The sequence below is a fragment of the Molothrus ater genome, chromosome 13 (genome assembly GCF_012460135.2).
Source record: "Molothrus ater isolate BHLD 08-10-18 breed brown headed cowbird chromosome 13, BPBGC_Mater_1.1, whole genome shotgun sequence".
NCBI lineage: Eukaryota > Metazoa > Chordata > Aves > Passeriformes > Icteridae > Molothrus > Molothrus ater.
Genome location: NC_050490.2, coordinates 6683300 through 6710318, shown reverse-complemented (window position 1 = coordinate 6710318; position 27019 = coordinate 6683300). Strand labels below are relative to the sequence as shown.

The 27019-nt window shown below is 39.8% G+C and overlaps 1 protein-coding gene across 3 annotated transcripts; it reads left to right on the top strand.

The window, feature by feature from the left end:
• The first annotated feature begins 251 nt into the window (after positions 1-251).
• AQP9 (aquaporin 9) lies at positions 252-26546 on the top strand. 3 transcript variants are annotated; one of them, XM_036389629.2, is made up of 7 exons: positions 252-339; positions 1605-1733; positions 12451-12577; positions 16037-16174; positions 18296-18414; positions 20037-20254; positions 25205-26546. In XM_036389629.2, exons 2-7 carry the CDS (start codon positions 1632-1634, stop codon positions 25365-25367), a joined length of 867 nt encoding a protein of 288 aa, XP_036245522.1. In that variant the 5' UTR covers positions 252-339; positions 1605-1631; the 3' UTR covers positions 25368-26546. The 3 variants fall into 3 exon arrangements, with proteins under 3 accessions (XP_036245522.1, XP_036245521.1, XP_036245523.1); XM_036389628.2 differs by lacking the exon at positions 252-339 and having other exon boundaries at positions 1269-1733; XM_036389630.2 differs by lacking the exons at positions 252-339; positions 1605-1733 and adding an exon at positions 1755-1877.
• Positions 26547-27019: the final 473 nt, after the last annotated feature.

Below are 27019 nucleotides of genomic sequence, written 5' to 3'. Positions count from 1 at the left end.
TGATAATTGAGGTCCTGAGTAATATGTTTGTTTCTCGGTGGTGTGGAGTAAATGCTTTCAAGCTGCCATTCACAGGCTATTTCCAGGGGCTCTCCAGAGGCGGCTGTTTGTTCCAGGCGGCTCCCCAGAAAGCTGTTTGTGCCACAGGCAGGACCTGTGGAGCAGGACTGGAGCTGTCCTGCAGCAGTGTCACCGCCTCTGCACGGGTGTCCCCGGCTCAGGCAGCACCAGCTCGGATGCTGCCATCTGCTGCTGCATCAGCTCCGTGCTGCTCCACAGGGCAGCGCTTTCAGAACCACCTGAGGACACACTGGTGTTTGGATGCAGAGGTAGAGAAAGGTGAGTAAAAGGACACAGAAAAGCAGTTAAGGATGAAAACTGGGTGGTGGGGAGAACTGGAGGGTTAAGGGATGGAGCTGGGGGTGGTAAGTGCTGCAGGGAGCACACATCAGGACCTAGCTGGAGGCTAGGAGGAACACTGATGGGATAACAAGTGGCACATTTCCCTAACCCTGTAAGGCTCTGCCCTGTTTAGGACAAACTTCAGCTGCACTGAGCAGCTACAATACATGCCAAAATAATCTACCAGAACTGGGCTGAGGTTCTGGTGTCAAGCGAAACAGCAGAAAATAGTTGGAAATCAATCAATCAAGTCTGTCTCACATCTGATAAAAATGTTCAAGATGCTGAAGGAATAAAGGTGTCATTTTTTTTCTAGGAGGTGCAGTTCTTTGAGATATTTGGCAACTTCAAGTCTTAAGATCATGGAAAATAATATTATAATACTCTATATTATAGCACCCATGCACTTTTAAGCCAAACATACAGGAAATATATAGTAAATCAGTGCTTCACTTCCCTGTTCTGCCTTGTAGGGAGCCACTGGACCAAAGCAGATTTCATTAAATGTTCTTCATTTATTCTGCCTCATTGCTCTTTTGTAAACAGGGAAGTTCACTAGAGAGCAAGGCATTTAGTCCAAAAAGAGTATTGTGAGTGAATATGCAAATTCAACACATACCACCAAGGTAAGACTCCTCATTAGCCACTGAAATGTCTCAGAAGTTATGAGCTTTTGTGTGCAGGGTACAGCACAGCATTCTCCCAAGCATTCACTCTCTTTACAACTTCCCCTTAAAATATTCTTTGACAACCAATAGTAGCATGGTTTAAATCCCAATCTAGGTCAGAGAGAAATTTGCAACTATATATTGGTTCCTTACTTTGTAGTTTATATTTTTACCTTTCTTTTTGACCAGGATGATAGAAACAACATTTTATTAATTCTTAGTAGAATTTTTTTAAAAGTAATATAGGAAGGTAATTATTAATCCATTCTGTAAGAAAAAAGAAGAAATCTGATTGTGAACTTACTGGTATTATCTAACCAGTATAAATAGAAGTGCACTCAGAGAAGGCACAGAATGACAAATCCATGATGAATTGTTAGGGCATGTTGAGTTGGTTCTGTCAATGCCTGCAGTCAGATGATTTCACTGGCTGTACAAGATGAAATCTCATATTTCAATGTTTAAGTAAAAGTGTCAAAGTTCAGCTGGAGCAGGGACGAATACAGAACAAATTTTGTGTGTATTTGTAACTAGGGCACCAGAGCAATAGAGGAAGCCAAAATGAGCCGGAAAAACAAAAGGAGTTTAAAGGAGAAATTTTCCTTGAAGAACAGCCTGGTTAAAGAAGCCCTGTCAGAGTTCCTGGGAACTTTTATACTGATAGTAAGTGTCAGCTGCTTTCTTTTCTTCCTACTAATCTAATGTTGGACAGTGCTTGTACGGGGACATGTACGTTTTCCCTGTACTGTGCCAGCAGCGAGGTTACAGCCTGAGCATGCACAGCCTGAATGAATTGCTCCTCTCACGGTAAGTTTGTAATTCCTTTCTTCACCCCATGTAATTATCACTGCCTATAAAAACCAGATTATTTTATGTACTACAATTGTCTGATTGGCATTAGATTTCATCTAGGAGTGGAATTTCAGTGAAGGAGCATGCTCTGAACAATCCAGATATGCACAATGAATGTTGTTAATACTTTCCTGTTTTTTAAAAACTCAGCAGTTCATTTTATGCACAGATTCTGTTTACATTAACAAACATATTGTACTGCATGTTTAGAAAATTTTAGTTGTTTTCCTGTGTAATATAGAAATTTAGCTTTATGATTTGACGTGAATTTACTGTGAGTTGCATTGCCAAACCTTTAGAGATTTTGTAAGTTTAAAATTTTTTGTTTTGTTTTTAACTGTACTACATAAATTACACATATATTGCTTGTTCCTACAGTACTGCTACAACTTAGATAAACAACCTAAATTTCCCTTTTTTTTTAACCCCAGATTTTTTTTATTTTTTTACCTAATTTTTTGCGCAGTTTTTCTGTGCATTTTGCACTGGGACTGTGACTCACCAGGGGAGAGAGCAGGCTGTGTAGCAGAGCTAGAAGTCAAGCAACTAGACTATTTATGCCAAACTTTCTTTCCTTCTCCTTTTAGTCTGGACAAAGCAGTCTTGCTTATTGCTAAATATTTCATCGTAGTGAAAGAAGGAAAAAAAAAAGTAGCAGGCACAGTACTGACATAGGTTTTATAACTGTAACTATATTAGCTAAATTTCAAGTAAGTCATCTAAAAATTCCAGTAGCTCATAAAATACTGGAAATTATGGTCTTTACTACAGTTCAGCCAACTGAAGTGCACCGGCACTAAAATAACATTATTCTCAAATTTAATACCATCCATAAGATGTTATTACAGTAAGGAGCACATTTAGAAGCAAGGAGCACAGAGCACTTTACAAACATTAATGAATTAAATGTCACAACACCCTGGTAAGGAGGGGAAATGTCATTATCTTCATTTTGTATATTAGCAAACCTGATTACAGGAGCCTGCACAGGAAGCCTGTGGCAGAACTCTGAATATAACCCACATCACCTGACTTCCAGTACTCTGTGCTCACCACAAGATCCTCCCTCTCTTTCCATTAATAAAATTAAGCAAGAGAAGAAAACATATTAAAGTGCAGATTAGACAGCAAATGCTATTATTTAATATTATGCTGCACAAGGCTAGAAAGGAAATGTAAACCCAGATCCTATTTTCTAGTATATTCACCATATGAGTGTAGTAGAAAATGGTAGAAAATGTAGAAAGCTACAAAATTGTTGTTGACAATCTGAATTTCTCATTTCTCTTACCCTTTCTAGTTTCAGTCTTGGTTTAAAGAAGAAAGAGTCTCACCTGGATTAAACTGCAGTGTTCTCAGTGCTTGCATAGCTCAAGCTTGTGTTTAGACTGCACAAGTTAGCAGCACCAAGTGTTTATTGTGAAGAAACTGCCTTTTCTGCTGTTGTCTTAAGCTGCACAGGGGGAGTTTAGGTTACACATCAGGAAGAAATTCTTCACTGAAAGAGTGATTGGGCACTAGAATCACCTGCCCAGGGAGGTGGTGGAGTCACCATCCCTGCAGGTGTCTAAAAAAAGACTGCACATGGCACTCAGTGCCATGGTTTAGTTGTTGATGTGTTGTTAGTTGATAGGTTGGTCTTGATGATCTCAAAGGTCTTTTCCAATCTAGTTTGTTAAGTGATTCTATTTATTGCTGTTGCTTTTAAACTGTGTCAGCTAGTATTCACTTAAAGCACAGATAAATATTAAACCCTTAATTTAAATTGGAGCTAATGAAAGAGGCACCCTGGTGAGTCAGAGGACAGAAATCCTAGGAAAACAGCATGTACGCAAAAGAAGTTCTAGTACTAGGATAGTGTAAGAACTGTGTGTTAAAGCTGTTCCAAATGGAGAGGAGAGTTCACGGCCTACAGCACAGTTGATTCATGTCTTTGCTGAAAGCCACTTCAGGTTGCTGTGATGGGGTTTAGAAACTGTGGAGAGCACCTGTGCCAGGGAGTGAGGCTGAGCCAGCATTTCTGTTAGCCACAGGCTCTGTCTGGAAGCCAGTGCTAACTGACCACACCCAAATCTGGGACTCACTGCTGGGAGTTAGCCGGGTGAAATTCTGTCCCTCCAAATCAGCTATTTCTAAATTTTCTAGAGAATAACATCAGAGGCCAGGTACTAATAGGAGCCTAAACTACCATCTTTGGTAACTCTCAGTCTTGCAACATTGTTTTCCAAACAGGAAATCTAGAAAGTGGAATAACTCATCAAAGAAAAACCCAGCCTTCACCTCAGGGTGTGGCCTGCAATGTCGGACAGATTTGACACAACAAGCCTTGAGAAAGGCACTGGGCACAGAGTTTGGATAAAATCTCCTGGTCAGCCCTACTTAGCATGCTGCACTTTGCCTTGCAGCATGGACTCAGAGCACGTAGACAAAATTCTTTCCAGGTGAAAGTTAAGTAGAAGGTGAGCTCCAGAATCACAGGAAATGTGCTGACCATTAATGGCTGCTCAATCCAGTGAATCAGACTGGAGATGTTCCAAGTAATCCCTCCTGAGAGATCCACAGGTTCTCAGGTGCTTACATTATACAACTTGATAATACAGGCACAGCCCACGTGAGCCACGCTCTCTGCTTAGCAAAGCACCCAATTTTGGTAAGAAACATGAAACTCCAGGAGCCTGGAAGCATCCTGAGCTGGGAGAACACCTGCCCGTTTGCACCACGGTGGCCAAGAGCCCAGCCTCAGACAGGCTCAGCCTTCTGCAGCTGGGCCTGGCCCAAAGGTCTCCCTTGAGGAAGAGCTCTCTAGGGAGGTTTGAGTTCTCCATCATGTTTCCTGGTTCAGTACATTTCCTCTTAGGACTTCTGTGAGTTAATCTGGGGACAACACCTGTGTGCTAGCACAAGAGAGTCAGGAAGCCATGCTGCATCAGATAGATGGTTTATGTGGCTTTTTAGAGAGTCTGGCTGGAACTCACCAACCCAACTGCCTCTCTGCTTTTAATCATGCCCCTCTCCATACTTCCTCTTTGGAACCTGACTGCATTGCTCTCAACCAAAATGGGATTTACTCTGACTTATGCCATTAAGTATATCTGAATTGAAACAGCTCCAAAAGGAGATGCCAAATAGGCCATGTGGCTTCCTTTAACAGCTACTGCTCACCTAACAGTTTCTATTTCATTTTCACTCTCAAGAGCATCTTACTGAACAGAGTTTCCCAGAAAGGAGCTGCACAGGAGCCAGGATCTCCAGAGGCCAGAGCAGCATTCACTTCCTTGCTGAGACAAAACACAGGCTTCCATTTAGCATATAAACACAAGTGGGGAGTATATATGCTCCTAATATATAGTTATGTATATATTCCTATGTACATATTCCTATAAGCCTGGTCTCCAACTGGAGGTGGGGAGCCTCTGGCAACTCCCATTGAAGCAAATTTTTTTGTGTGCTTAGAGGATTCAAGACACAAGCATGAACTGAATACATGACAGCCCTGAAATAGCTCAGCTAATGAGGAAGGCTATTTATTATCAAAATATTTTAGTTTTGTTTTCATATTCTGACCACTTCATTATTCAAGTTATCGCTCCTGCTCTGTTGCAGAGTTGAGTTGCTTCAGAGAAATCTTCAAGACTGGGATTACATAGATTTACTCAGATCATAAGATTAAAATTTAAACCATTTTTCTGTATCTACTTTTTGTGGCCCTACATTCTAGTGCACGTTAATTACAATACTGCAGGATAACATATATCCCTTATTCTAAACATGCATTAGAATTCTCATTACATGATGTTATTACATGAAAGCAAACATAGCTTTTGATCCTTCGCTCCTTAAAGAAGTGTTTAACATTTAACACAAAACCATTTAACACAAAACCATTATTCATTTTAAACAAAGAAATTCCAAGTCCTAAATTTTTGTGAAAGGGAGAATTTTTTTGTATAGGATGAAATTACAGCAAGTTTTGTCTAAGATAAAAAATTAAATATCAGCACTTCCTAACAGCTTGCCTTGTTTGCCATCAGCAATGAATTTCCTGGAGTACAGAACCTTGTATAACTAGCTCTTAGTGAACTTAAGTTTGTCAAAGCTAGATAAGAGGGTATTAAAACTTATTTATAATTAATATTTTGATATGTCACTCAGCTTTTAAAATATTACATAATGCTACAAATAACATGAGCCCTAGCAGTGTTTGCACCTAGAAGAGCAGCTCTTATGTCAGAGATCCATACATCTGTGTCTCTAGCAGCAAAAATATAGTACAACAATAAATAATAGATGCCACTCATGAATCTAATGTTATATAGTTGCATATATTATGATGGCATTACATTTTGCTAATGATTCTGGTGAGGACATACAAACTCTTCTTTTTGAAACTATTAAATCAGCATTACAAACAGAAGACAAAGTGTTAACAAAGACCCTTAGTTGTACTGAGGTTAAGGAGATGTTCTTGCATACTGTTATTTTTATAATCTTACTATTATCAGAATCAGTTTTTTTCTAGACAGCCTTTCCATTTTAGAAGTCCTTCTTTAATTCAGCTGAATATTAAGCAGTGTGAAAAATTTGAAAGGAAGTTTAGCTAATTATTCTTTTACCCCAAAATATTTATAGCAGTAAAACATTCTGAAAAATCATGGGAATCTTTTGTTTTCTATCCAAACTTAGTTTTCCCAGTATATGACATTTCAAACTTTTAGGTGACTCAGATGTTGTGTTACATGAAAGCTTTGAAGAAAATTATCAGCATTTCTGCAACATCAGCCCCAGCATGTAACTCAACACTCACTGTTTAACCAAGAGGTTTCAGTAAGCTGAACTTAATTTCCCAAAACTTTTTTCTGTGGATACCCTTCTCCCCAGAAAGTTTCATGTATAGGACTGAAGCATAGGCACCTCTGCCTGAGACTTACAGAAGGACTTGCATCTTTCCAACATTCAACTGTGAGTCCAAAACTTGAATTTATGTTTTACAGACACAAATTTACAAGGTGTTCTTTCAAAAGTTTCACCAAATAAAAGAAAGGTAATAAAAGTAATAACTTTTTAAAGCTGTCATAAACAGTTGAAGAACAGAATAAAAGACAATAAATGTAGTTTGTGCTATGCAGTGAGTTTATATCTTTGATCTCAACAGATCAATAAACCATTCTGGTTGAAAGTGAATTCTAGGGAGCTCTCTAATCCATGGTCCAGTTTAAAGGCAAATGTGACTCAGTTCCTCTAACCCATTCCTCACAGGTTTCTTTACTGTTAAAAGCATTCATCTTCCTTTTTTTTTTTTCCAACAGCAAACAGCTTAAGTTTTAATTACTCCTAACCATGTATCCCGAGGACACAGCCCCCCTGTTTCTGCAGCCAAAGGAAGGAGTAAAAGAAAAGGAACATGCACCCTTACACTCCAGGGAAAGGACAGAAAACCTCCTTTCTCAGAGTCTGCAATGCCCACTTGCACACTTTCTCAATGCTACAGCTCCCTGAGAGCTGGTGCAGAGAATGAACATATTTTAGAAGTTTAGATAGATTTAAAGCTTTTCACTTGGGGTAGGAAGCAAAGCATCACAGCTCAAGAACAAATGAGTAAGGTGGGAGGGAAGCAGCACCTGAACAGATTCATTTTCCCTTCAAGGCTGCTAGGTAAGATTTGGTTCCTTTGCCTGGCCTTTTCTTTCTAGCTCTGAGACAACAGCAATGTTTCACTCCTGAAAGTTTGTGTCTGAATATTACATTTCATTTTCTTTCCTGAATTTCTAAAAATCATTAGGAAAATAAAGTCTTCAGTAAAGAAACTGACTCAAACCAGTTGCCCTCTGTAATCCAGGAAAGAAAAGCATTTAGCATTTCAGGATGGAGTGTGCAATATTAATCATAACAAAATACGAGAAAATGCAGACTTTTGCATTCTCTCTAGGTGATTTCAAACTTTTATTTGTCTCCTATTTCATATGGAAAAGCAATAATAAAATTTAAAAGCATCAGTTTATATAACACAGCATAGTCTGTCCCTCAATATTTTCACTATTTTTTCCCCACAAATCAATTTGAACCTGATACTTATATGTTTTTAAAGCTTTATATACACAAATCATCCAAAGTTTTATTAAATTTACAATCATGTCTCCAAGTAGTAATGTCTCTTTCTGTCATTAGAAAATGTTTTCAAATTGGCAATAATTTTAAGGCTTATGTCTATACTATTTAATTAACTAAATGTAAGGGCTTGGGGATTTTTGCACCCCTTATTTATGAGATAGCAAGTCTGAAAAAAAATTAAAATCCATCTGAACCCAAGAGGATATTGGTTGTTTCCCAGAAGAACATCAGGAGAACGGATATAGTGACTTTTTATTGCTCTAAGCTTGATTAAATCATAACGTACAGAAATCCTCCCCAGCCCACCAAAACATTTCATTAATGATAAAATAAGAGCTGTGACTGGTAAGCTTGACTGGTAAGCTCTATTTTTTATCTCACCTTTAAAAGTTTAAGTACTCTCTGATTTAACAAAATATAGCAAATGTTAAACAATTAATTGGATGACGACTGGTCTTTCCTGAAAGGGTTTTCCTATAACCTGAATTCTTGCAGAGCTAAGGCCCTGAATTTTAGAAGATCTAATATGTCTCTGTTTTTGTTGCTTTTAGCATTACTGTCCCTGTTGAAAGAATGTTTAGGAACCCTGTCTGAATTAAGATCCTATGTAATACACAGCAAAAATATATCTCAGTGCAGAGAAAGTTCTAATATTATAAAACATTTTATTATGAAATTCAATAGGTAAGTTCTTAAGCAGAATTGTTTTGTAAATGAAGGGTGGGGGAAATGAAAGCAAGTTCTGAAACACACTCCCTTAGAAAAGACACCACCAATTTAACACACCTCAAACTGAACAGCTTATTTACTGCTTTTATAAGTAGCTAATCCTATTTGGAAATATTAATGTTGGGTAGGGGAACTGCACAAGACTACAGTACAACATGAAGAATGCTGTGAAGTTTTCATAGGCACAGATCCCTACCTGCAAATACAGGGCAAACACAGCCACTATTTTTCTAGCACTTCATGACTGAAAGTGTGCAGTTCATAATTTTTTTTTGCACCTGCTGACTGTATTCCTTATAACACATTGAATTCCTGTACTCATGCACAGCATCATCAGCTGTGCAGCCATTGAGGCCACACTCTGCCTGCAGGGACACCTGTGGAACCCCCTGCAGGTGTCTCACCACAGCTGGAGCTGGGGATGAACAGAGTCCAGCACAGCTCATTCCCTGCACACTGCTCAAAACTCAGCTGCCTCTTTAATGTGACAGTCAGAGGGTCTGCCCATAAATGCACACCACTCCTAGGACTGGGTGATAAGAGAGGGGGCTTTTTTATATAAGCATTCTTTAAGATGTCTAAAATTTACTGGCCATGTAGAAAAATAGATTCCCTAAAATTGTGGTTTCAGATCTTGCAGAAAGCCTATTTACACTGAAAAAGGCTATTACAAGCATTTGGAAAAATCCTGAAAATAGTAAGATGGAGACAAAATGATCTTTAGTCTCTCTGATGAGTGGGATATAGAAAATCCTGCAAGCTTCTAGACAGTAACAGGACCTTAGACTCATTGAAGGCCAGTTGTTTTCCTTGTTATCCAAGACAAAAAGAATGATCTAATGGCCTATGAAGCAAGCTTTTTTGGTAGAGAAGGTTCAGACAGCTATTCCACACCCAAGCATGTTCTTCAGGGCAGTAATGATTTATGAACAAAAAAAAGTCAGTGCTGACAGTACTCCAGTAATTTTAAGCAGATCAGGCTATAGACAACTGCTAAGAGGAAAACCTGGCAACATAGACAAGATAAGATAAAGAGATCTGGCTATATTCTACATAAATTAAACTCCCATTTACTCCATGTGCTTCAATCAATGAGTGATGTGGGTGCAACTGATGGCTGAGCTTGGCATAAAATCTTAGAATATTTAATTACAACTCAGTGATCTAGTTGGTCTTAACTCAGTCAAGCAAAGACTTACAAGGTATTAAATTGCTCTTTGTGTAATTACATGATTAGGTGATAGTTTCCAGTTGCACCAACCTAACTACAGTAAGTATGAGGCAACTTTTCTCTCTCCTTCTTAAAAGGTCAGCACATGAGAGAGTATTACAGTGACACAGCTCAGACCTGCAGGCTCAGCTCCAGTTTTCCCATCCCTGGATGGGCACACACTGACTGTGCCTGCAGCAGCATTTAGTCATTGTGCATGAGCAGGTCCACTGCATGCAGCTGTGCTCCAGCTGGCTCACGTCTTTTCTCGGTAGAAGAGAGACTGGTTAGCACAGAAATGAGGCATCTGTACTTGTGCAATTCCCTAAGACGTGCAGAGCAGGAGCTACAATGCAAGAGGACTACACAGCTGTTCTGTGTGACTCTCCTCAGTTCTGGTAATAAAGCAAGGGAAGCCACAGCCTCCCTCTGTTATTTCCTTCCCTTTTCTTGTGAATTTGTAGTTGATAAACATAGATGTTGTTACCTCCTATCCTTTTCTATAGCCATCTCCTCTACCCCTGTTCTCTTTTTCATCATCCTTACCGAAAGAGGCAATGTCTTCAAAAGAAGTCTTCAAAAGAATGGCCTTTGAATCTGCAAAATGTTGCCTGTGCTATTTCAGAACACAAGGGCACACTATACTTGTAGATTGAGCTGGTTGCCTGAATTCAACTTGCACCCCAGTATGTGCAGAGGCCCAGAGCAGCCTACTGAGCTTGCTCTTCATCTGAGTCATATCTTCCCCAAAATCTTGCTTGGTCCAGTTTCTGGAATACTCCCTTTAAGAAGTCTGGAAAGTGATGACTAGAGTATGTTAATTCCACCTCCTCTAGATTCTTCTGAATTCCACCATACCCATTCTTTCCATATTAAACATATAAACACATTAGGAATTCTCATATGAAGTCTAGAAAAGATGTCATTTCAGCTGTGACCAACTCCACTGTATTTTATTTTGGTTTGCTGTCTGTGCATTTGTGCTGATCACGTGCAGTGCAGGTGAGAGCAGGGCTAGTGCAAGCGTGCCTCGTGTTGCACAGCAGCTTGCACGGTGTCCTGGAGCTTTTAATTACACAGTCCAATAAACTGTGGCTATCTAACACCACCCTACCCTTACATAACCAGAGCTGCAACACTCTGGCACCAGTGAGTGTTTTGTTTGCTTACATGATTATGACCTCAGGCAAGAGCTGCACCTGGGCACATGACACAGTCTCGGGGCACTTAGAAACGCCGTCTGCATTCAAAAGCTGGTTAAGAGAGTAATTTTATTGAGAGCTTTTCTGTCACATTTTGGCATTAGCTAAAACCCTTGGGGAAATAATGGAAACAAAAGTATGATTTTCCTGTTTAAGTTGCATCTATTCTAGCAGGACTTGCTTGTTAAACCTTGATCACCAAATCATTTTGGTACAGTCTATTTCTAAGGCAAGGCAGATTTTCCCATTACTTTGCAGTTTCTGAAATCAATTACCTTGCAACTGAAAATAAGCAATAAGGTTGCTCAACATATATCTACTCACATCCCAGAAATTGTATGATTCACATCACTTAGAGCAGCAGAGAAGCAAAAGTTTTCAGACTATAGAAATTATTTGAGAGCTTCCATTGAATATTGGCTCCTTGTTCAGCAGAGCACATAGGCATATATTGAAAAAGCAGATTTTCAAAGACACAGAAATGGATCAGCTAGTCTATCTCAAGCTACAAGGTTTTTGTCCCTTTGAATATCTTTCCTGTCATCTTTAATAGGCTCCAAACATATGCTTGAAGGGAAGCAGAGGCTTTTGAACTGAATAAACATCATCTTAAGCAAATATTTAAACCTGTTACTGAACTTTATTCTGAGGAGAGCCAACAAAAAAATCCCAAACTAGTTTAAATCCATTTAGAATTCTTCAATGTGAATTATTTAGATATCTCCACTTCAGTTAATTGTTCAAGCTGCAGAGCCAGTGAAATATTTTGCTAGAGCAATATATGATATAAAGGCAGCATAATGATAACACACAATGTAAATACCAGAAAGTTGTCTCAATTCCTATTTCCAGCACTAAACATTAAAATATTTTTGAACTATCTTTCATAACTTTTACAATAAATTTTTCATCACTTATCACATCAGTCTGGAACTGAGAACTTACCTCACAGAATTAATTTCACTTGCAGATGGCAGAGTTTTGTTGAAGAAGCAGTGCAATCTTGTTGGGCTCCAAGTTCTGATGAGTATCCCCTCATTGTGCCTGAGAACAGTTTTCTGTGTGGAGAGAGGTCCTCATTAGCAGACATTCTTCCTTGTGACAGAGACAAGGAAAATAAAAAGCAAATGTGCATTGCAGCAAAGGCAGCAACATGACAAATTCTAGCACTGCTTCAGTATTCAAACAGCATTTGCAGCTATACCAGGAGAGCAGAAGTCACAACCAGTAACATTTGACAGGCACAGCTGTGAATTTACACTTGTGTTTCCAAACACAGGCTCTGGGCTGTGGGTGTGTGGGCCAGGCTGTGCTGAGCCGCGGGGCGCATGGAGGGCCCATGACGGTGTCGGTGGGCTTTGCCATGGCAGTCACCATAGCTGTCTACGTGTCCGGGGGCGTTTCTGGTAAGTGACTTTTTTCTTCTATAGCATTTATTGCTACAGTGCTAAGGCTCCCTTGTTAAAGGGCTTCCACTTCATGGTATAAACAATCATGAGTTAGCAACAGTAAGCACCCTTACAGCAGAGACCACACCAGAGTTTTGCAATTAAACCTTGTGTGTTCTTATTTCCTTCTACTCTTTGTGTTTGACAAAATATCCCACCAAATTCTGCAGTCTGAAAACCTTGGCAGACCTCTGGCTTTTATGGAAAGTGTTCTATGCAAACCAGAAATCTGCTTGGTGTTGCTTTGAAAGTCCTGTCAATAGAGATGATCCTGGGCAGAACAGGCACTGTGTTTAAAGAAATAACCACAAAGAGCAATCCAGCAGTCACCAGATAAAATGGTGGCCAGCTACACAGAAAGCAGAATGCCCCACTAATGGGTATAATGAACAGGATTCACCTTACAGAGTGTGCAAGGCAATAGCAAGTCTGCTCCTGTCTGATTATTCACAGAAACGGCAGATCATAGAAAGCAGAAACAGCAGAAAGATTCAGTACCAGAGATACAGTCAATGACACTGTCAGTGTCCTTTCCCCCTTATTTCTGCTGTAACACTTGCTCAAGCTGTATTGGTCAGGAATCTCTCTTTAGCTGGGGCTAAGTTACCTGGGCTAACTAACCAGTGTCCACAGGTGCCATATTGGAGGCTGCCTTGTCTCCTAGTTCAACCATTCAATTTGGCCAAACTAATATTGGAAATGTTAGCATAACTGCTTTTAACAATTAAACTCTTGCTTTAAAATAGAAAATGATGGGTTGTAAGAACAATGCTGTGCATGAAAATACACTATACTTTGTGTTGTATGCAGAGTTTATATTAAACTTTAAAGCACATGGTGCCCTTGTACTCTAGGTCTCATAAAGGCATTTCTTACCCTTCATAAGAGGATCAAGTTGGTCTGGACAAATTTCTTTAGGTTTAATTAGGACATTAGAAATAGTTGCTGTAACAGAAATTACTGTGGCCATTTCTCTTCGCTTTACAAATTCTTTTACAGAGGCACCATGCAGAAGGTTTCCATTAGAAAGTCTCACACTAGAAAGTGCCCTAGGTTCTACAAAACAGGCAGTCTTGTCACTGTCATTGACACAAACCAGAACTGTTCCTTAATATCAGACAGAATTAATTCAGCAGCACATTCCTATTATCTGAACAACTTTTAACTACAGCTCTTGGTTTACATGGAGGCAGCTAAACTCTTCTAATGCAGATTCATGACAACAAACCTGTGAAGACCTGCCCTACATTTGCACCTTCAAGGGATATTCATCTCCATCATTATGTAGAAAATTAGAGTTCAATCCCAGCAGGGCAGAGCAGTTGCAGATGTTGCAGTATTGTGCTTCCTGTGTTTTTCCCATGACAAAGGATTCTGCATGCAGTGCATTTTCTCTGTGAAAAAATAGGAACAGATATTTCAACAGGCTGTTATTATCCAACACATGATTACTAGTGGACACTTCAGAATACAAGTTCCTATGTAGCATTTTTTAACAATTTCTGTGGCTCTTGGGTCAAATTCTCATGTTTAGGTGCTGCTAAAATATTTTTCATCAGTTCTTTATGTAATTGTAAATTAATGCTAACAAAATATATAGTCTGCATGCTTGGTGAATTTGAGCTTTTTATTTAGGAAAATTCCCCTTTTTAATTTTCCTCAATATCTAGATAATTTCCCCTATTTTATCCAACTTAGCATTTCAGAGCCATGACTGTGGTCACTGCAACTTCAAAAGAAAGAGGAACACACTGTCCAAAGTGAACTTTTTTTTAAACCAGTGGCACAGGAACCAAGAATCTTGTAACTCCCCTATATCAGCATGAGAGCCTTCAATTAGACCTTACCTTTCCATATTTAATGTTAATCAGGTCTCTGTAATATTATTATAACTTGTCCTGGCCATCATAGTCACCCTGTATTATCTACAGGTGGGGAATAAAATCAGGTGTTGAAAGAAAGGAAAACTGTTAATTCCAGCCAGAGTAAGGAACAAAAGACAAGACAACAATTAATCAAAATTCCCATGAAGGGCTGTTAAATTAGGTGCCATCTACCTATTTGCTCTGTGCTGAAGAATTTGAAACACAGTGAGGAATTCAGCTTTTAATTCAAGACTGGTGCTACTAGGTCAGCATTTGGAAATGCTACAAAGAAGGTTTTATCCAGCTTGTTATCTGTGTTTGTCAGTTCATTATGTATCAAAGGTGCCTGGATTTCATAAGATAATGACTCACTGACCTGAAGTGCAAACAAACACAAAACTGTACACAGAAGCCCTTTCTCCATCACTAATCTTTGACAGATAAAGGACATGCTCTTTCAGTTATTTTACCAAAGACAAAGCCATTTTTTTTCTTGATATTCCTACAGACTGAAATGAGACCTTATCTGGAAGATAAGCAAAGGCTCCTATGTCTTTGCAAAATTTGGGGCTTTATTACAAAGAAGTACCTGTTCATTTATTTGGCAATTTGTGTTTCTTAAGAGCAAACAATGAAATTTTCCAAGAGCATACAACACCTTTTTTGTTGACTAAAGTTGTTGAGGGAAGAGATGCTATGACATAAATATACTTTAGAAACTAAAATTGTCATGAATTCCAACATTACCGAAATCTTTTTTCATGCATAAGTTCAGATGTAGGTACTCCTGAATAGAAAAAGGAAGGAAGTTTTCTGTGAAACTGAACTTTGTTTCAGCGCAGCTACTTTATCAGTTTCCTTATCATGGACCTTCCTGGAAAGCACAAGAACCAGATAGAAAAACAGTGAAGGACTATGCACTGCTGTCCCCAGATCCCATCCAGGCACAGCTCACCAGCAGCCAACATGAAACTGGACAGCCCTAACATTATTTGATTTTGTCTCCATGAAAACTGAGTTCCTAAGTAACCCCAGGTTGTAGACAGGACCACAAACATGACTTAAATCCAGGGCACTCCAGAACTGTCTCAAGATACAAACCCAAGCCAGTAACCGTCCTTAATCCCATTATGTGCTTGGGATACTAAAGGAATGTTCTTCTGCCCCAGTCCTCCCCTAAAAATAAAGCCAAAGGCCTCAAAGAGAGGGAATACATGCAGAATAAGGGACCTCCCATCCCAGCCAATGGGGAAGGTTACTATTTTTCTGGAAAAGTTGTCTATAAGTTACATACTGCAGGACAGCGGTCTGATAAAGAGCACAGTCCACAAGGATCAAGAGTAAAGATGGATCTTAGTGGCTTTTGTCCTCCCTCCTCTGATTTCATCCAACTTGTTTCAGTTTAATTGCAGTCACCATTTAACTGCAAAATAACATCTAGAAAACCATGTACTGTTCTGGTGTTCAAAAGTGCCCACATTTTTACAAATCCTTCACCTATTCTCATGTATCTGAGTCATCCACATGACTTAATTTTTGATTTATTTTTCAGGTGGTCACATAAACCCAGCTGTTTCATTAGCCATGTGCGTGACTGGAAGATTAAAATGGACCAAATTACCAATTTACATATTAGCACAATTCCTGGGAGCATTTGTTGGAGCAGCGGCTGTCTTTGGGATTTATTACAGTGAGTACACCTTAGACATGTTCACAGGACAAACTAGAGGTCAGGCAGTCTCTAAGGCCCCAATTTTTCAATGAATGTCAGGCAGGCAGAGGACTCTTGTTCACACAGGGCTAATGGCAGGAATGAAGCTAAAGCTACAAAAAGAAGAAAAGAGGGAGTATAAAGAGTTTGAAGGGAAAAACAATGGCTTGAACATTCCAGGTACCCTACAAATTTACTGAAACACTTAATACTCCAGGAAATGTTCTGATATTTAGAAAAATTATTCATGGGAAATCAGATACTCTGAGATCATGTATTTCTCAGTAAGGATTTTAAATTACTTAATAGCCAGGATATAGGGCTATCCATCTTCCAGGCAAATTAGAAACATTAAAGACCTGCTACAAGTGCCTGTAGGCAAGAATCACCAACATCGTTCACTGAGGGTACAGGATATGAGATCAAGTCCCTCCTGACCAAACCTCAGACCACCCTTGAGAGGTGACTCTCCAAGGCAATGAACTCCAGGTACAGTGATAAACAGGTCACATATTTGACAGGGAAAAAGAAAAAATTCCCCCTATCCTAGAGGCATGGGTTTTTTTACACAGGGTGCCAGAAAAGGAAAAAAAACAGTAACTGACTGACTGAATCCACTCAGTTGGATCACTTGCTTCAACCCCCTGCTCCAAAACTCTGCTTCCACTGGCCCAGCCCATCTCCTCCAACATCTCCCTCCTGTGGAGGGAGATGCAGACCGTGCTGCAGACCATTGGCTGCAGACCGTGCTGGGTATAAATGCAGCAGAGCAAGAACAAAAATGGAAATGCCCCTTGTATGTCAGCTCAGGGCTCAGTACCCACAGTAATCCCAAAGAGGAAAATCTCTAGGAACAGTGAGAACTGCTTTGGGAAGAGTTGTTTACCTTTTCTAAGGTTAGTGTTAGAATTTAGATACTGGAATTCTAGAACAGGATTTTCCTCTGAATTTAGGTTCTCCTCAAGCCTGACAGTGAGAATTAGGGCTGTGGCCAGGATGCAGCAGTGGCAACATGTACATAGGGTTGACAGGGCAGTCACTGTACTCTGCCACAAGGGCAGCAGTGGGGAAGGGAGCCAAAGTGGGAAACTTAGGTCTAGGTTAGGGACATCTTCCTCATATTCAGGAGTGCAGGATTTTCTCAAATCCCTATCTCTGCTCGAGTCCTCCTCTTGCTCTAATTAATTTCCAAACCTCTTCTGTAGTTTTTACTTCCTACAACTTGTAGGACTTTCATACTCCTTGAGGTCCACTAAAATGTAGTCACTGGTAGAAAAACAAATATAGGAGATCATACTATTTTTCCCCCCCTGTAATAGTTAAATGCCACAGAATTATCTGACACTTCAAATGAGAGCCTGATCTAAGCAAACAACTGAAATTCTCTGCACTCATGTTGTGGCTTTAAGCAAAGCTAGAAAAAACAAACAAGGAAAAATAGATTTGTCTCCTAGGTTCAGGAAGAACTTACCACCCTCACCATGACTTCCATGGGAGAATGGGGAGCCATTTCTTTATTCACAAGTATCATCCCATCACCAGATCCACTAATAAAATAATGGATTAGAGTTTGTTTCTCATGTCTGACTAGAAGATTTGAGTATCCCATTTAATATCTTCCTAATTCTAAAAGAGCACCATTGTCAAGTGGAATAGCAGTAATTCCTGCAGGCTGGGAATCCACAACTGCACAATCAGGGTGCTGTGCATTTCTTGGGTCATCATGAAAAATGTAGCACAACTTGCTGATAACACATCTGTACTCAGAATCAGAAAATACTCCTTGGCACTGAGTTTGGAGCTCTGAGCAGGGGAAAACCAGCCCCACTTGGAAAGTTGTGGTACATGAAACAAGTACTTCAAGGCACAGGAGGAGAAATGAGACAGAAGGGTATGAGGAGTACATCACCTCAAGTCCAATAATGGGCTCCTAGGAAAACAACATCAGAGAATCACCAAATGGTTTGGGTTGGAAGGGACCTTAGAGATCAGTTTCAGTTGAGAATGTGAAGCACACAGACCTATCACATACATTCTAGTCCCAGAAAACCTAGAAAAGTTTATGGAGAAGTGCAAGCAGTTGCTGGCTTTTTTCTACAGATGCCTTTATGGAATACAGCGATGGAAAACTTGAAGTCACAGGACCAAATGCAACAGCACAAATCTTTGCAACATATCCAGCTCCCTATCTGTCCCTTGTAAATGGATTTGCAGATCAGGTAAGTGCACATGCTATCTTAATTCTACAAATTAAATGTAAAAAAACCCTGTAAAGCCAAGCAGTAAAAAACCACATAGATCTAAAAAGTGTGCCAAACCTCACCATTTCAGCCACATATCCCCTTGGACAATACAATGAGAATACAATGCTGTTTGCAGGGGGTTACATTTTAGTAATATTTTACAAGCAAAATAATTTCAAGTTGTTCTTTCTCATACATCATCTTAATTGTTGCACTCAAAATGTCTTTAAAGCAATATATGTAAGAGGTTTTGCTCAGCATAAATCAATGTTTCTCCATAAATCTCAGCAGTCATGTCCACTTACATCAAAATCCAGCCCTATTTTGTGGACCTATTATTCCTTAAATAATGCTTAAGCAGACAGTTTAACATACCCTGAAAAACTGAGTCTTCTGCTTCCACAAGCCTCCTTCTCTAACCTTCTTTTTTGAAGATAGATTTGTAGTATTTATTTTTCAAATGAATGAATCTGAAAAATCCTCAACTTCATTTCTAAGTTTTTTAAGAATGTGAAGCATAATTCCACTTATGCAACAGCAAAAAATGAAGTTTCATAGCTTTTATGTATTCCTAATCAACTTACCCATCTTCTTCAGGAATACATGAAATAAATACTGCATGAGTAAGGTATGAAAAACAAGAGATGGCTTGAACACAGAAATTCATTACCTAAAAGATTGTGCAATCTGGCTTCAAAAAAATCCAAACATTGTTTTGAAGTTTTGTAAGAAAGACAGTTCTGATCTTCGGATCAGTAAACAGATTTTTCCCTATGATATTCTTTACCCATGCATGTTTCAAAACAAACATAAAAGCAGATGAAAACCAAATAATTTTTAAACCCTCAAACTTAAGCTTCTTCAAATCAGTATAAAAATTGAATGTTTTGACATCACTGAAGCTTTTGTCTGTTTTCCCATCAAGTTAATTATTAGCAAAATCAACATTGACAAAGCATTTTACTTAAGCAGAGCTGTACTTGCATTGAAGTAATTCCAAGAAAATCTCCTTCATCAGCTCAATTAGCATATGTAGTACAGAGTTCATGGTACAGTTACACATGCAACCCTAATTTGAAGGCTTCCTAATTTTAGCTGCTCAGTTGTGACTTGACAGATTTCATTTTTTCTTCTGATGTTTTACAACACCTGGATAAAGAGATGCTTATCTAGTCTAAATTATCAGCATAAACAGTCACATAAAACACTTCTATATCAATGGAACTGATTGCATTGCTATAGCAGCAGAACTACCAAAAATTGAGTCAATAAAACTGTAAAATTGAAAAAAAAATGGAAACAAACATTAGACCTCACACAGGAGATGCCTTTTAAATCCCCTTCTGGTTGCAGATTTTTTTTCCCAAATTTCCTCAGCACATTTCTTGTCTTTGTCTTTCAGCACAGATATCAAAACCTCTCATTACTGTGAAGTAGAAAGGCACTGAGTTCCAAATTTTGCTATTGTGTATAGTGGGATAAAACTAAATACCAGCTCTAAGCCACTCCAATCCACAAAGCTGCCATAGCCCCTCTTTTCATTATTGGAAAGAATCTACATGTATTTAATTCAATATTCTTTTCTTTGCCTTGGCCAGGTGATGTCAACAGCTGTTCTTCTTCTGGCTATATTTGCTATTTTTGACACCAAAAATAACAGTGTTCCCAAGGGCCTGGAGCCAATTGCAGTAGGACTTCTTATAATTGTTCTTACTTGCTCCTTGGGAATGAACAGTGGCTGTGCCATGAACCCAGCCAGGGATCTTGGCCCAAGGCTCTTCACAGCCATTGCAGGATGGGGGATGGAAGTATTCACGTAAGTATGCCTGGAGATGAAGTCAAATGCTCCTGGCTAAAAATGTTTCTAGGAAAGTAAGATCCTGATTCAACATGGTACCAAGCCATACTTGATATACATACAGGTAATTCTTTGCATACCAGAAGTAGCTATTCATGCACTTTAAGCCAGATATCCTCTAGGAACTGGGCTTTAAAAAGGATTTCCTGCTCCTAGGGCAAATCAAACATGCATAATCTCTAATATCAATCATTGCTTCAAGAAGTCCTTTCCCAAAATATTAGAGCTTCTTAGAGGTCACTGAAAAGATGAGTGCTTTCTTCTTGTGTCCCACAGCTTTCAGGGAAAAAAAAAATCAGGAGAGAATTAGGTGGAAATATTTATTGGGTGTTGTAAAAAACAGAGACATATCAGATTGATTTAGCCTATGATTACTTCTGAGTTACTGCAGAAATACACAGCAATCTAAAAGCCTGATTTCCTGTCTGGGAGTAAAGGAGTGAATGGAAAAGCTCCCTTCATTTTCCCACATTTCAGAGCCCTCTCCAGTCCCCATGTGCACACACACACACACTCTTGGCTGGCCCAATGCACAGCTAATTAGTTACACATCAAATCCACATCTTACACGTAGCCAGCGTAAGAGGCACTCCGGGGTATCTAAGCAAGAGTCAAAGAGTCATCTGTCATCAGGAAGCAGATCTTTTGGTTTATTTTTGTATTGTTTGTTTTCCCAGTTATTTACAAGTAGGAATCCCCAGTAGTACTGTAGGGCACTGGAGAGCTCTGGTTAGCAGAGATTTTATTTTCGCAAGAAATAAAAGAAGCACAAATAATCTCTATTTATTCAGTATGATTTCTATTTACACAAATCATGTACCTTATTTGAGGAAAGCTGTAGCAAAGCTTTTTTCATACAAGAAAAAGCCAGGCATGGCATAGCTGAAACAGGCACACAGCCACAGCACAGAGCCAAGGCTGGATGTAGCCCAGCTCTGGTGGGAGATCAGCTCATTGGTCTGGCTACATCCAGACTTTTCCTCCCCAGTAGTTCTTACCACTGCACCATGGGACTGCGTTTTTTTACAAAACAAGGACACAGAGCAACATCCCACATTCAGGATTCTCTTCTCTCATACCTGTGTAATCACAGGTAGTTGTTGGCTGTGGTATTAGCCATAGTGTCAGTCTATAATTGGTAATGTGTTATGAAGTTGGCCATTACATTCCTGAAAGTTTGGAAGTGTGGTTGTACTGTGATCTAGTCACAGAATACCTGTGAACTCCCCTTCTCTCTGAAAGTATGGTCATACTCATTTACATGAAAAAAATGACAAGAAAACTTCACATCTACACCAATATGGACTCTCTCCTAGTGTAGTTTAAGGTTTTATATAAGAGAGGGAATGCAGTCCCACCGGAAAGACCTGATTAAGAAACTTTAAAATGTCAACATAAAAAATAAGATTCAAAATATCTGATCCTTGCCAGAATAAACTTACAACAATATAAGTGATGCAAAAAAAATAAGGAAGAAGTCTTCTTCCCTGCCTTCAGTTAAAAGGCTACAGCTATAACCAAGTCCAAGGGAATGATACAACAGGAATATGTTCTTATTTATTTACTGCACAGATCCAGGTGAGACTTAGGAAGAACCTGAGCCTTGTTAGGTAGCTGGAAGAGCCATGGGAAAAGCCTGAATGATTGTAGTTAGGATCCTAAATTGCCTGATGCTCTGCTGTACCTGAGCAACTTAAAGTGGTGCAGCAACAGTTGACAAATAAACCTCGGATATCTTCATTTAAATGGAATTCACAACCTTGAGACAGGTGTTTAAGCTCTGTAGTAAAGACATGTCCAGAACTGGGACCTGAGTATGAAACCTCCACAGAGACACGAGGGGAGTGCTGTACAAACTGAGCAGTAGGAAATACTCAGGAGACACTGAACGTTCTTTGGGGGAGGATGGAAGCATCTCCTAAGGCAATTGAGTCCATGTCAGTGAATGTTCAAGCATTGCCTACAGAACAGCTGGGGACCACCAGGAAACCCTCACTTTGGAATAGATCAGATAAATAATAACAAGACTTTCTACACTGTTCCCAGTAAATGCTCTAAACATCGAGATAATTACCTCACAGCAGAAAAATCCCCTCTTCCCTTCTTTGTGCTTGAAGGTATAGTAAATGCTGGTTTTACCATGTTCTCAGGCAGGTAATTGGACTGGAGGGGAGCCCTTCTCCTGGACCATGGAATTGTCCAGATGATAGGAATGCACTTGAGCAGGGGTTTTCTAAATGTTTCTGTTACTACATTTTGCACGAAGACACCTAAAGGAGCATTTTCCCCAAAGCCAAGCCAGAAGACAAGCTATGGTGTGGTTTCCCCAGCCCATGCAAATGGCTTGTTTTGGTTAAAGGCTTCCCTCAGAAAACCAGGAGTCTTCCTTAAGCACACGCTTAGTATTCCGATAAACTCAAGAAAAGTTTGGGGAGCAAAGTATTGCCTGTAGTGAGAAAACAGCCAGAGCGTTGATTCCAAACACCAGGCTGGATTTTGACAAGCAAAACCGAGGCCGAAACCGCAGTAAGAGAGAGAGGTAGGGCTCTCCAGAGCAGTATTTGGTGGCAGCATTCGAAGGCAGCCGGGGCTAGCCCAGCGCGGTTCGGCGCGGTAACGCTGACACCTCGTGGCCGCCGGCACCGGGGACACGGCGGCAGCGCTGAACAGAACTGCACCTGCAGGAAGGGCCGGGAGGCCAATCTCCGGCCTGCACAGGCTTTTGGGTGCCAAAGCGGCTCTGAAGCATTTAGCATTCTTCCCTGCAGCCCGGATTACCTCACGAACAGCGGTATCTCCCTTTCCCGCAGCAGCTGGCTAGTGAAAGGTGGATCTGCAAGTTTAAATGGGCCCAAGTTCCCAATCCCCGTAGCTTAGACACTGTCCTTTCCCAGGAATTCCCGCAGCCAAGCTCAGTTCTGCTGGCCAGGCCCTCCTGCCTCCTCCCCACACACGCAGCACCCGCCGATGGCAGAAGCGGGGCTGGGTGCCCTCCTAAAGAAAAGCTGTGTGGGCACAGCCAGGAGCTGAGGGCACTGAGGGGCCTTTGACCATCTGTGCTTGTCACAGCCAGTTCTTGCTCCTGTGCCAATGGCAGAGCACTGAGTGCCACAGAAACCCCTGCTCGGCTGGGCCCTGAGTGACCTCACTGCAGTTCTGGCAGCAGCCTCTCTCTTCAAAGGCTTCACACCCAGCAGCTCAGCACAGGCTGCCCAGCACACAGCTGACTGCAGCTGCTGCACAGACCGTGATTTGGAGAAGGTCATGCAGGAGGCTGACAAGGCCAGCTCATGGCACAGGCTGAGAGAAACCTGCCAAGAAACACCTTCATTACACACCCCTGTATAAACACATCACGAAGAAGAATACGTGCAAGTACTTGATAAAGCTTTTGTTCTGCAGATTAATCCAATAAAACATTAGCCCATGCTTGTTCCAGAAATTCAAGTGCTCAACAACCATCCGTGATTCAAAACCAAACAGATTTATAAACTCAATAAAACAACATCAGAAGTTACTTTATATCCTCAGGGCCAAATAGAAATAATTCCAAAGGTAAAACATACACATGCAAGGCATTTCTGAACAAGCAGTAATAGTATCATCAACCCCATATTCTCCAGTACTATTCTAATAGTAATAACTATTCTAACAGTCATAGTATAATCAACAGGGCACCAATATTCTCCCAGTTCTATTCTTGCAGTGTGACAAACACAAGTTCACTTCTGCATAAAACTCTACAACTGAGTGCTGAATAATTATCCTGACAGTTTAAAAGTTCCCCTGTAGCTTCCTGTAAAGTTCCTCTTACAGATTAATTTGTCTCTTTTTATTTCTGGGAGAAAAAAAAACTTCACCATTTTCAATATGCATGAAATTAAGGTAGCTGATTTTCACTGGAGACTCACATATTCAATTAATACAGCATGTTATCAAATCAAAACACCTTAATGCATCAGTACAGTTAAGAGACTCTGTGCTCTGATGTGGGTATTCATTTATTTACTGTCTGAATGTGGACCTCTAGGAAAAGGAGAGGAATTCTGCCAGCCCAATATTCCTGCATTAAAAGGTTGTTATTTGCTGTTTTATGCAGTTCAATAGTGAAAGTCTTACTTTAAATATGCCTGTAAATCTACATATTTAAAATTAAATCTTAGTAATGGTGCAACTGTAAACATTTTGGTGGAATTGGCATGCTAGACTTTCTTAGTGAATACAAAAATTCTAAGATAAAGTTTTAGGTGTATAAAACTTCTAAGCATTTATTTGCCTCTTGCTGAAAGATACTACATTGTAAGCACAGAGATAAGATAGTACATCATGAAATATGAATCTTGACCACTCCAGTCAAGGATAATCAGCTTTACAGTCACTCTATTTTATTACATTGCTTAAGGTAAAATTCAGTTTAATTTATTACATTTGCCAAAAGGAAGATGGTATAATACTATTGCAGGGGTGAACTTGGCTTATTTAATGCAGATGAAATAAGTCACTTTTGTAACATCCTGAAAAACTATTCACAAGCATCTGGGGACAGCACAAGTCAAGACTGCTGGGCAATAAATACATGCCCTTTCATTTCACTGCAAGCCAGTGAAATGTGCTTTTCACAGAGAGAAATCATCCGCTGTCCTCAGATAGACATGCAGTAAAAAGGCCTTATTTTCCAAAATACAGCAAGTACAGCACACAGACCAACATGTCTGGTGCTTGTTATTTAGCATTTCAATCAGAACCAGCCTGGGTAGGGTGGGTGTCACCCATTTACAGAAATGTGAGACAAAATAGAAAGGTCTGTAGTATAGCAAATGGCACACCACTGGATCTGTTCAGTGACTAATTCACAGACAGGTGTTCACCAGAGTAACAACATTAATTCTTGTTCTTTTTGTCTTACAGGGCTGGTAATAATTGGTGGTGGGTTCCTATAGTTGCACCTCTGCTGGGAGGTGTACTTGGAGCAATGACCTATGTCATTTTTATTGAAATTCATCACTCAGATCCTCAGCCAGGAGAAGAAAATGATGTGCACACTAAATATGAATTGACCAATATGGCATAAGAAGAGAAGAATTTTCTGTCCCTGTGTTGTGCAGTTTTTATGCAAATGGTTGTTTGGACCACTGTATGAAGCCCATGTCTCGATTAGAAATTCACCTTTCAAAGCAGAAATTCTGTACAGAAGTTCACAACTGAAGTCTTTCCATGAAACATTGGGCTGATCATATTCAAAATTGCTATCTTGAGTATAGAAAGGCTAAATTGTCCTTTCCACATGGCTTTTAGGTCAAGTTATCCTAGATGCAATTGTGGTGAGATGATACACCAATCTGTTAATTCAACTCATATGATCTTAATCAGGCTGTCTGATGAACTGAAAATAGTTGAGATATTGATACAAAACTGCATGCATAGCTAGTTAATGAGTTCAGTGCTGAATTGATGTGCAAGAGCATCACTCACTTCTTAAGAGTGGCTCGCCTAAACCTTTAAAACAGTACTCAAATTAGCTAAATGCCAATTGAAACAGTTTAAAATAACTTTACTGAAGTTTATGCTGCCACTAATGATCAGCAAGAAATCAACTCCTCAGTGATTAGCTTCAGTAATTCACAATATAATCACAAAAGGTAAAAACTGCTTGTTGTAAGATCAGCGCCAAAGAGACAAAGGGTAACTTCTGCACAGGGTCTTATAGCATTAATGCTTAGTTATTTTTAGATTATTTACTTGGCCTTTATGCTACCCAATATTAAGAGCCTTATGTAGAATACTAATCTGCATCTCTTCCGCTGTGCTTTCTGGATACAATTCATTCCTGTGGAGATGGCCCAGCAAGGGGCTGATGCTGTGCAGAGGTCAGCACAAAGCCTAGGTCTGTATAAGCTTTAAAGTGTCCTGCTGCTGCTGATTTATATAGGTGGATTTCATCTGCATTGTGGGAGTAATTTTTAATGTGGGAGCAGTAATTAAAATTAGAATCTGGTCTCAGAGCTAGTCCTAGATCTGAATCCCAAGGAAAGCCAGATCCACATCAGAGCTCTGATGTGTGGTTATCTCTCACTAAAGAGAAATGGCTGGACATATACTCCAACCTAAATACCCAGCCTTGAAAATGAAATTATTTCTGCTTAATCATTGTGACTTGAATGTATTCAGTTAAAGCAAAGTTTATTTCTATTATGTATACATCTATCCATGGCTGGTGGTGGTGATCATGAATAAACAGACATCTGATTCAGCAATGCTCCTGAGCTACTTTCATGGCTAAACTTCAGAGCACTATTCAATTCACTCATTTCAGGGTGCTCTTCCCTTCGGATTCCTAGAACTCTGTTCTCTCAAATTCCACACTGCATTCCTGATTTCACCTCTGAAGTGAGGAGCCCTCTGTGCTGCCACTAACAGCCTGTGCACTTCCATGCAATATCTGCAGAAGATGTTTACAAAATACCATGGTCAGAGCCTGCCTCAGCATTTGGTGCAATCAGGCCTTGTCACTGCTTGCCTTGATCCCACTCCCTGGGATGCCATGCCAAATTCATGGCAGCAAAGGAACAAAAATAGCAAATCAAGCAAAGCTCTGCTTGCTGCAGCTCCAAGTCAGATCTTGCAGCATACTTGGGGACTATAATTCAAATTTTAATTATGTTTTTAAGAAAACTTACATAACTGTAATGAACTCAGGCTGCCCAGAGACATTTCAGCCCTTTG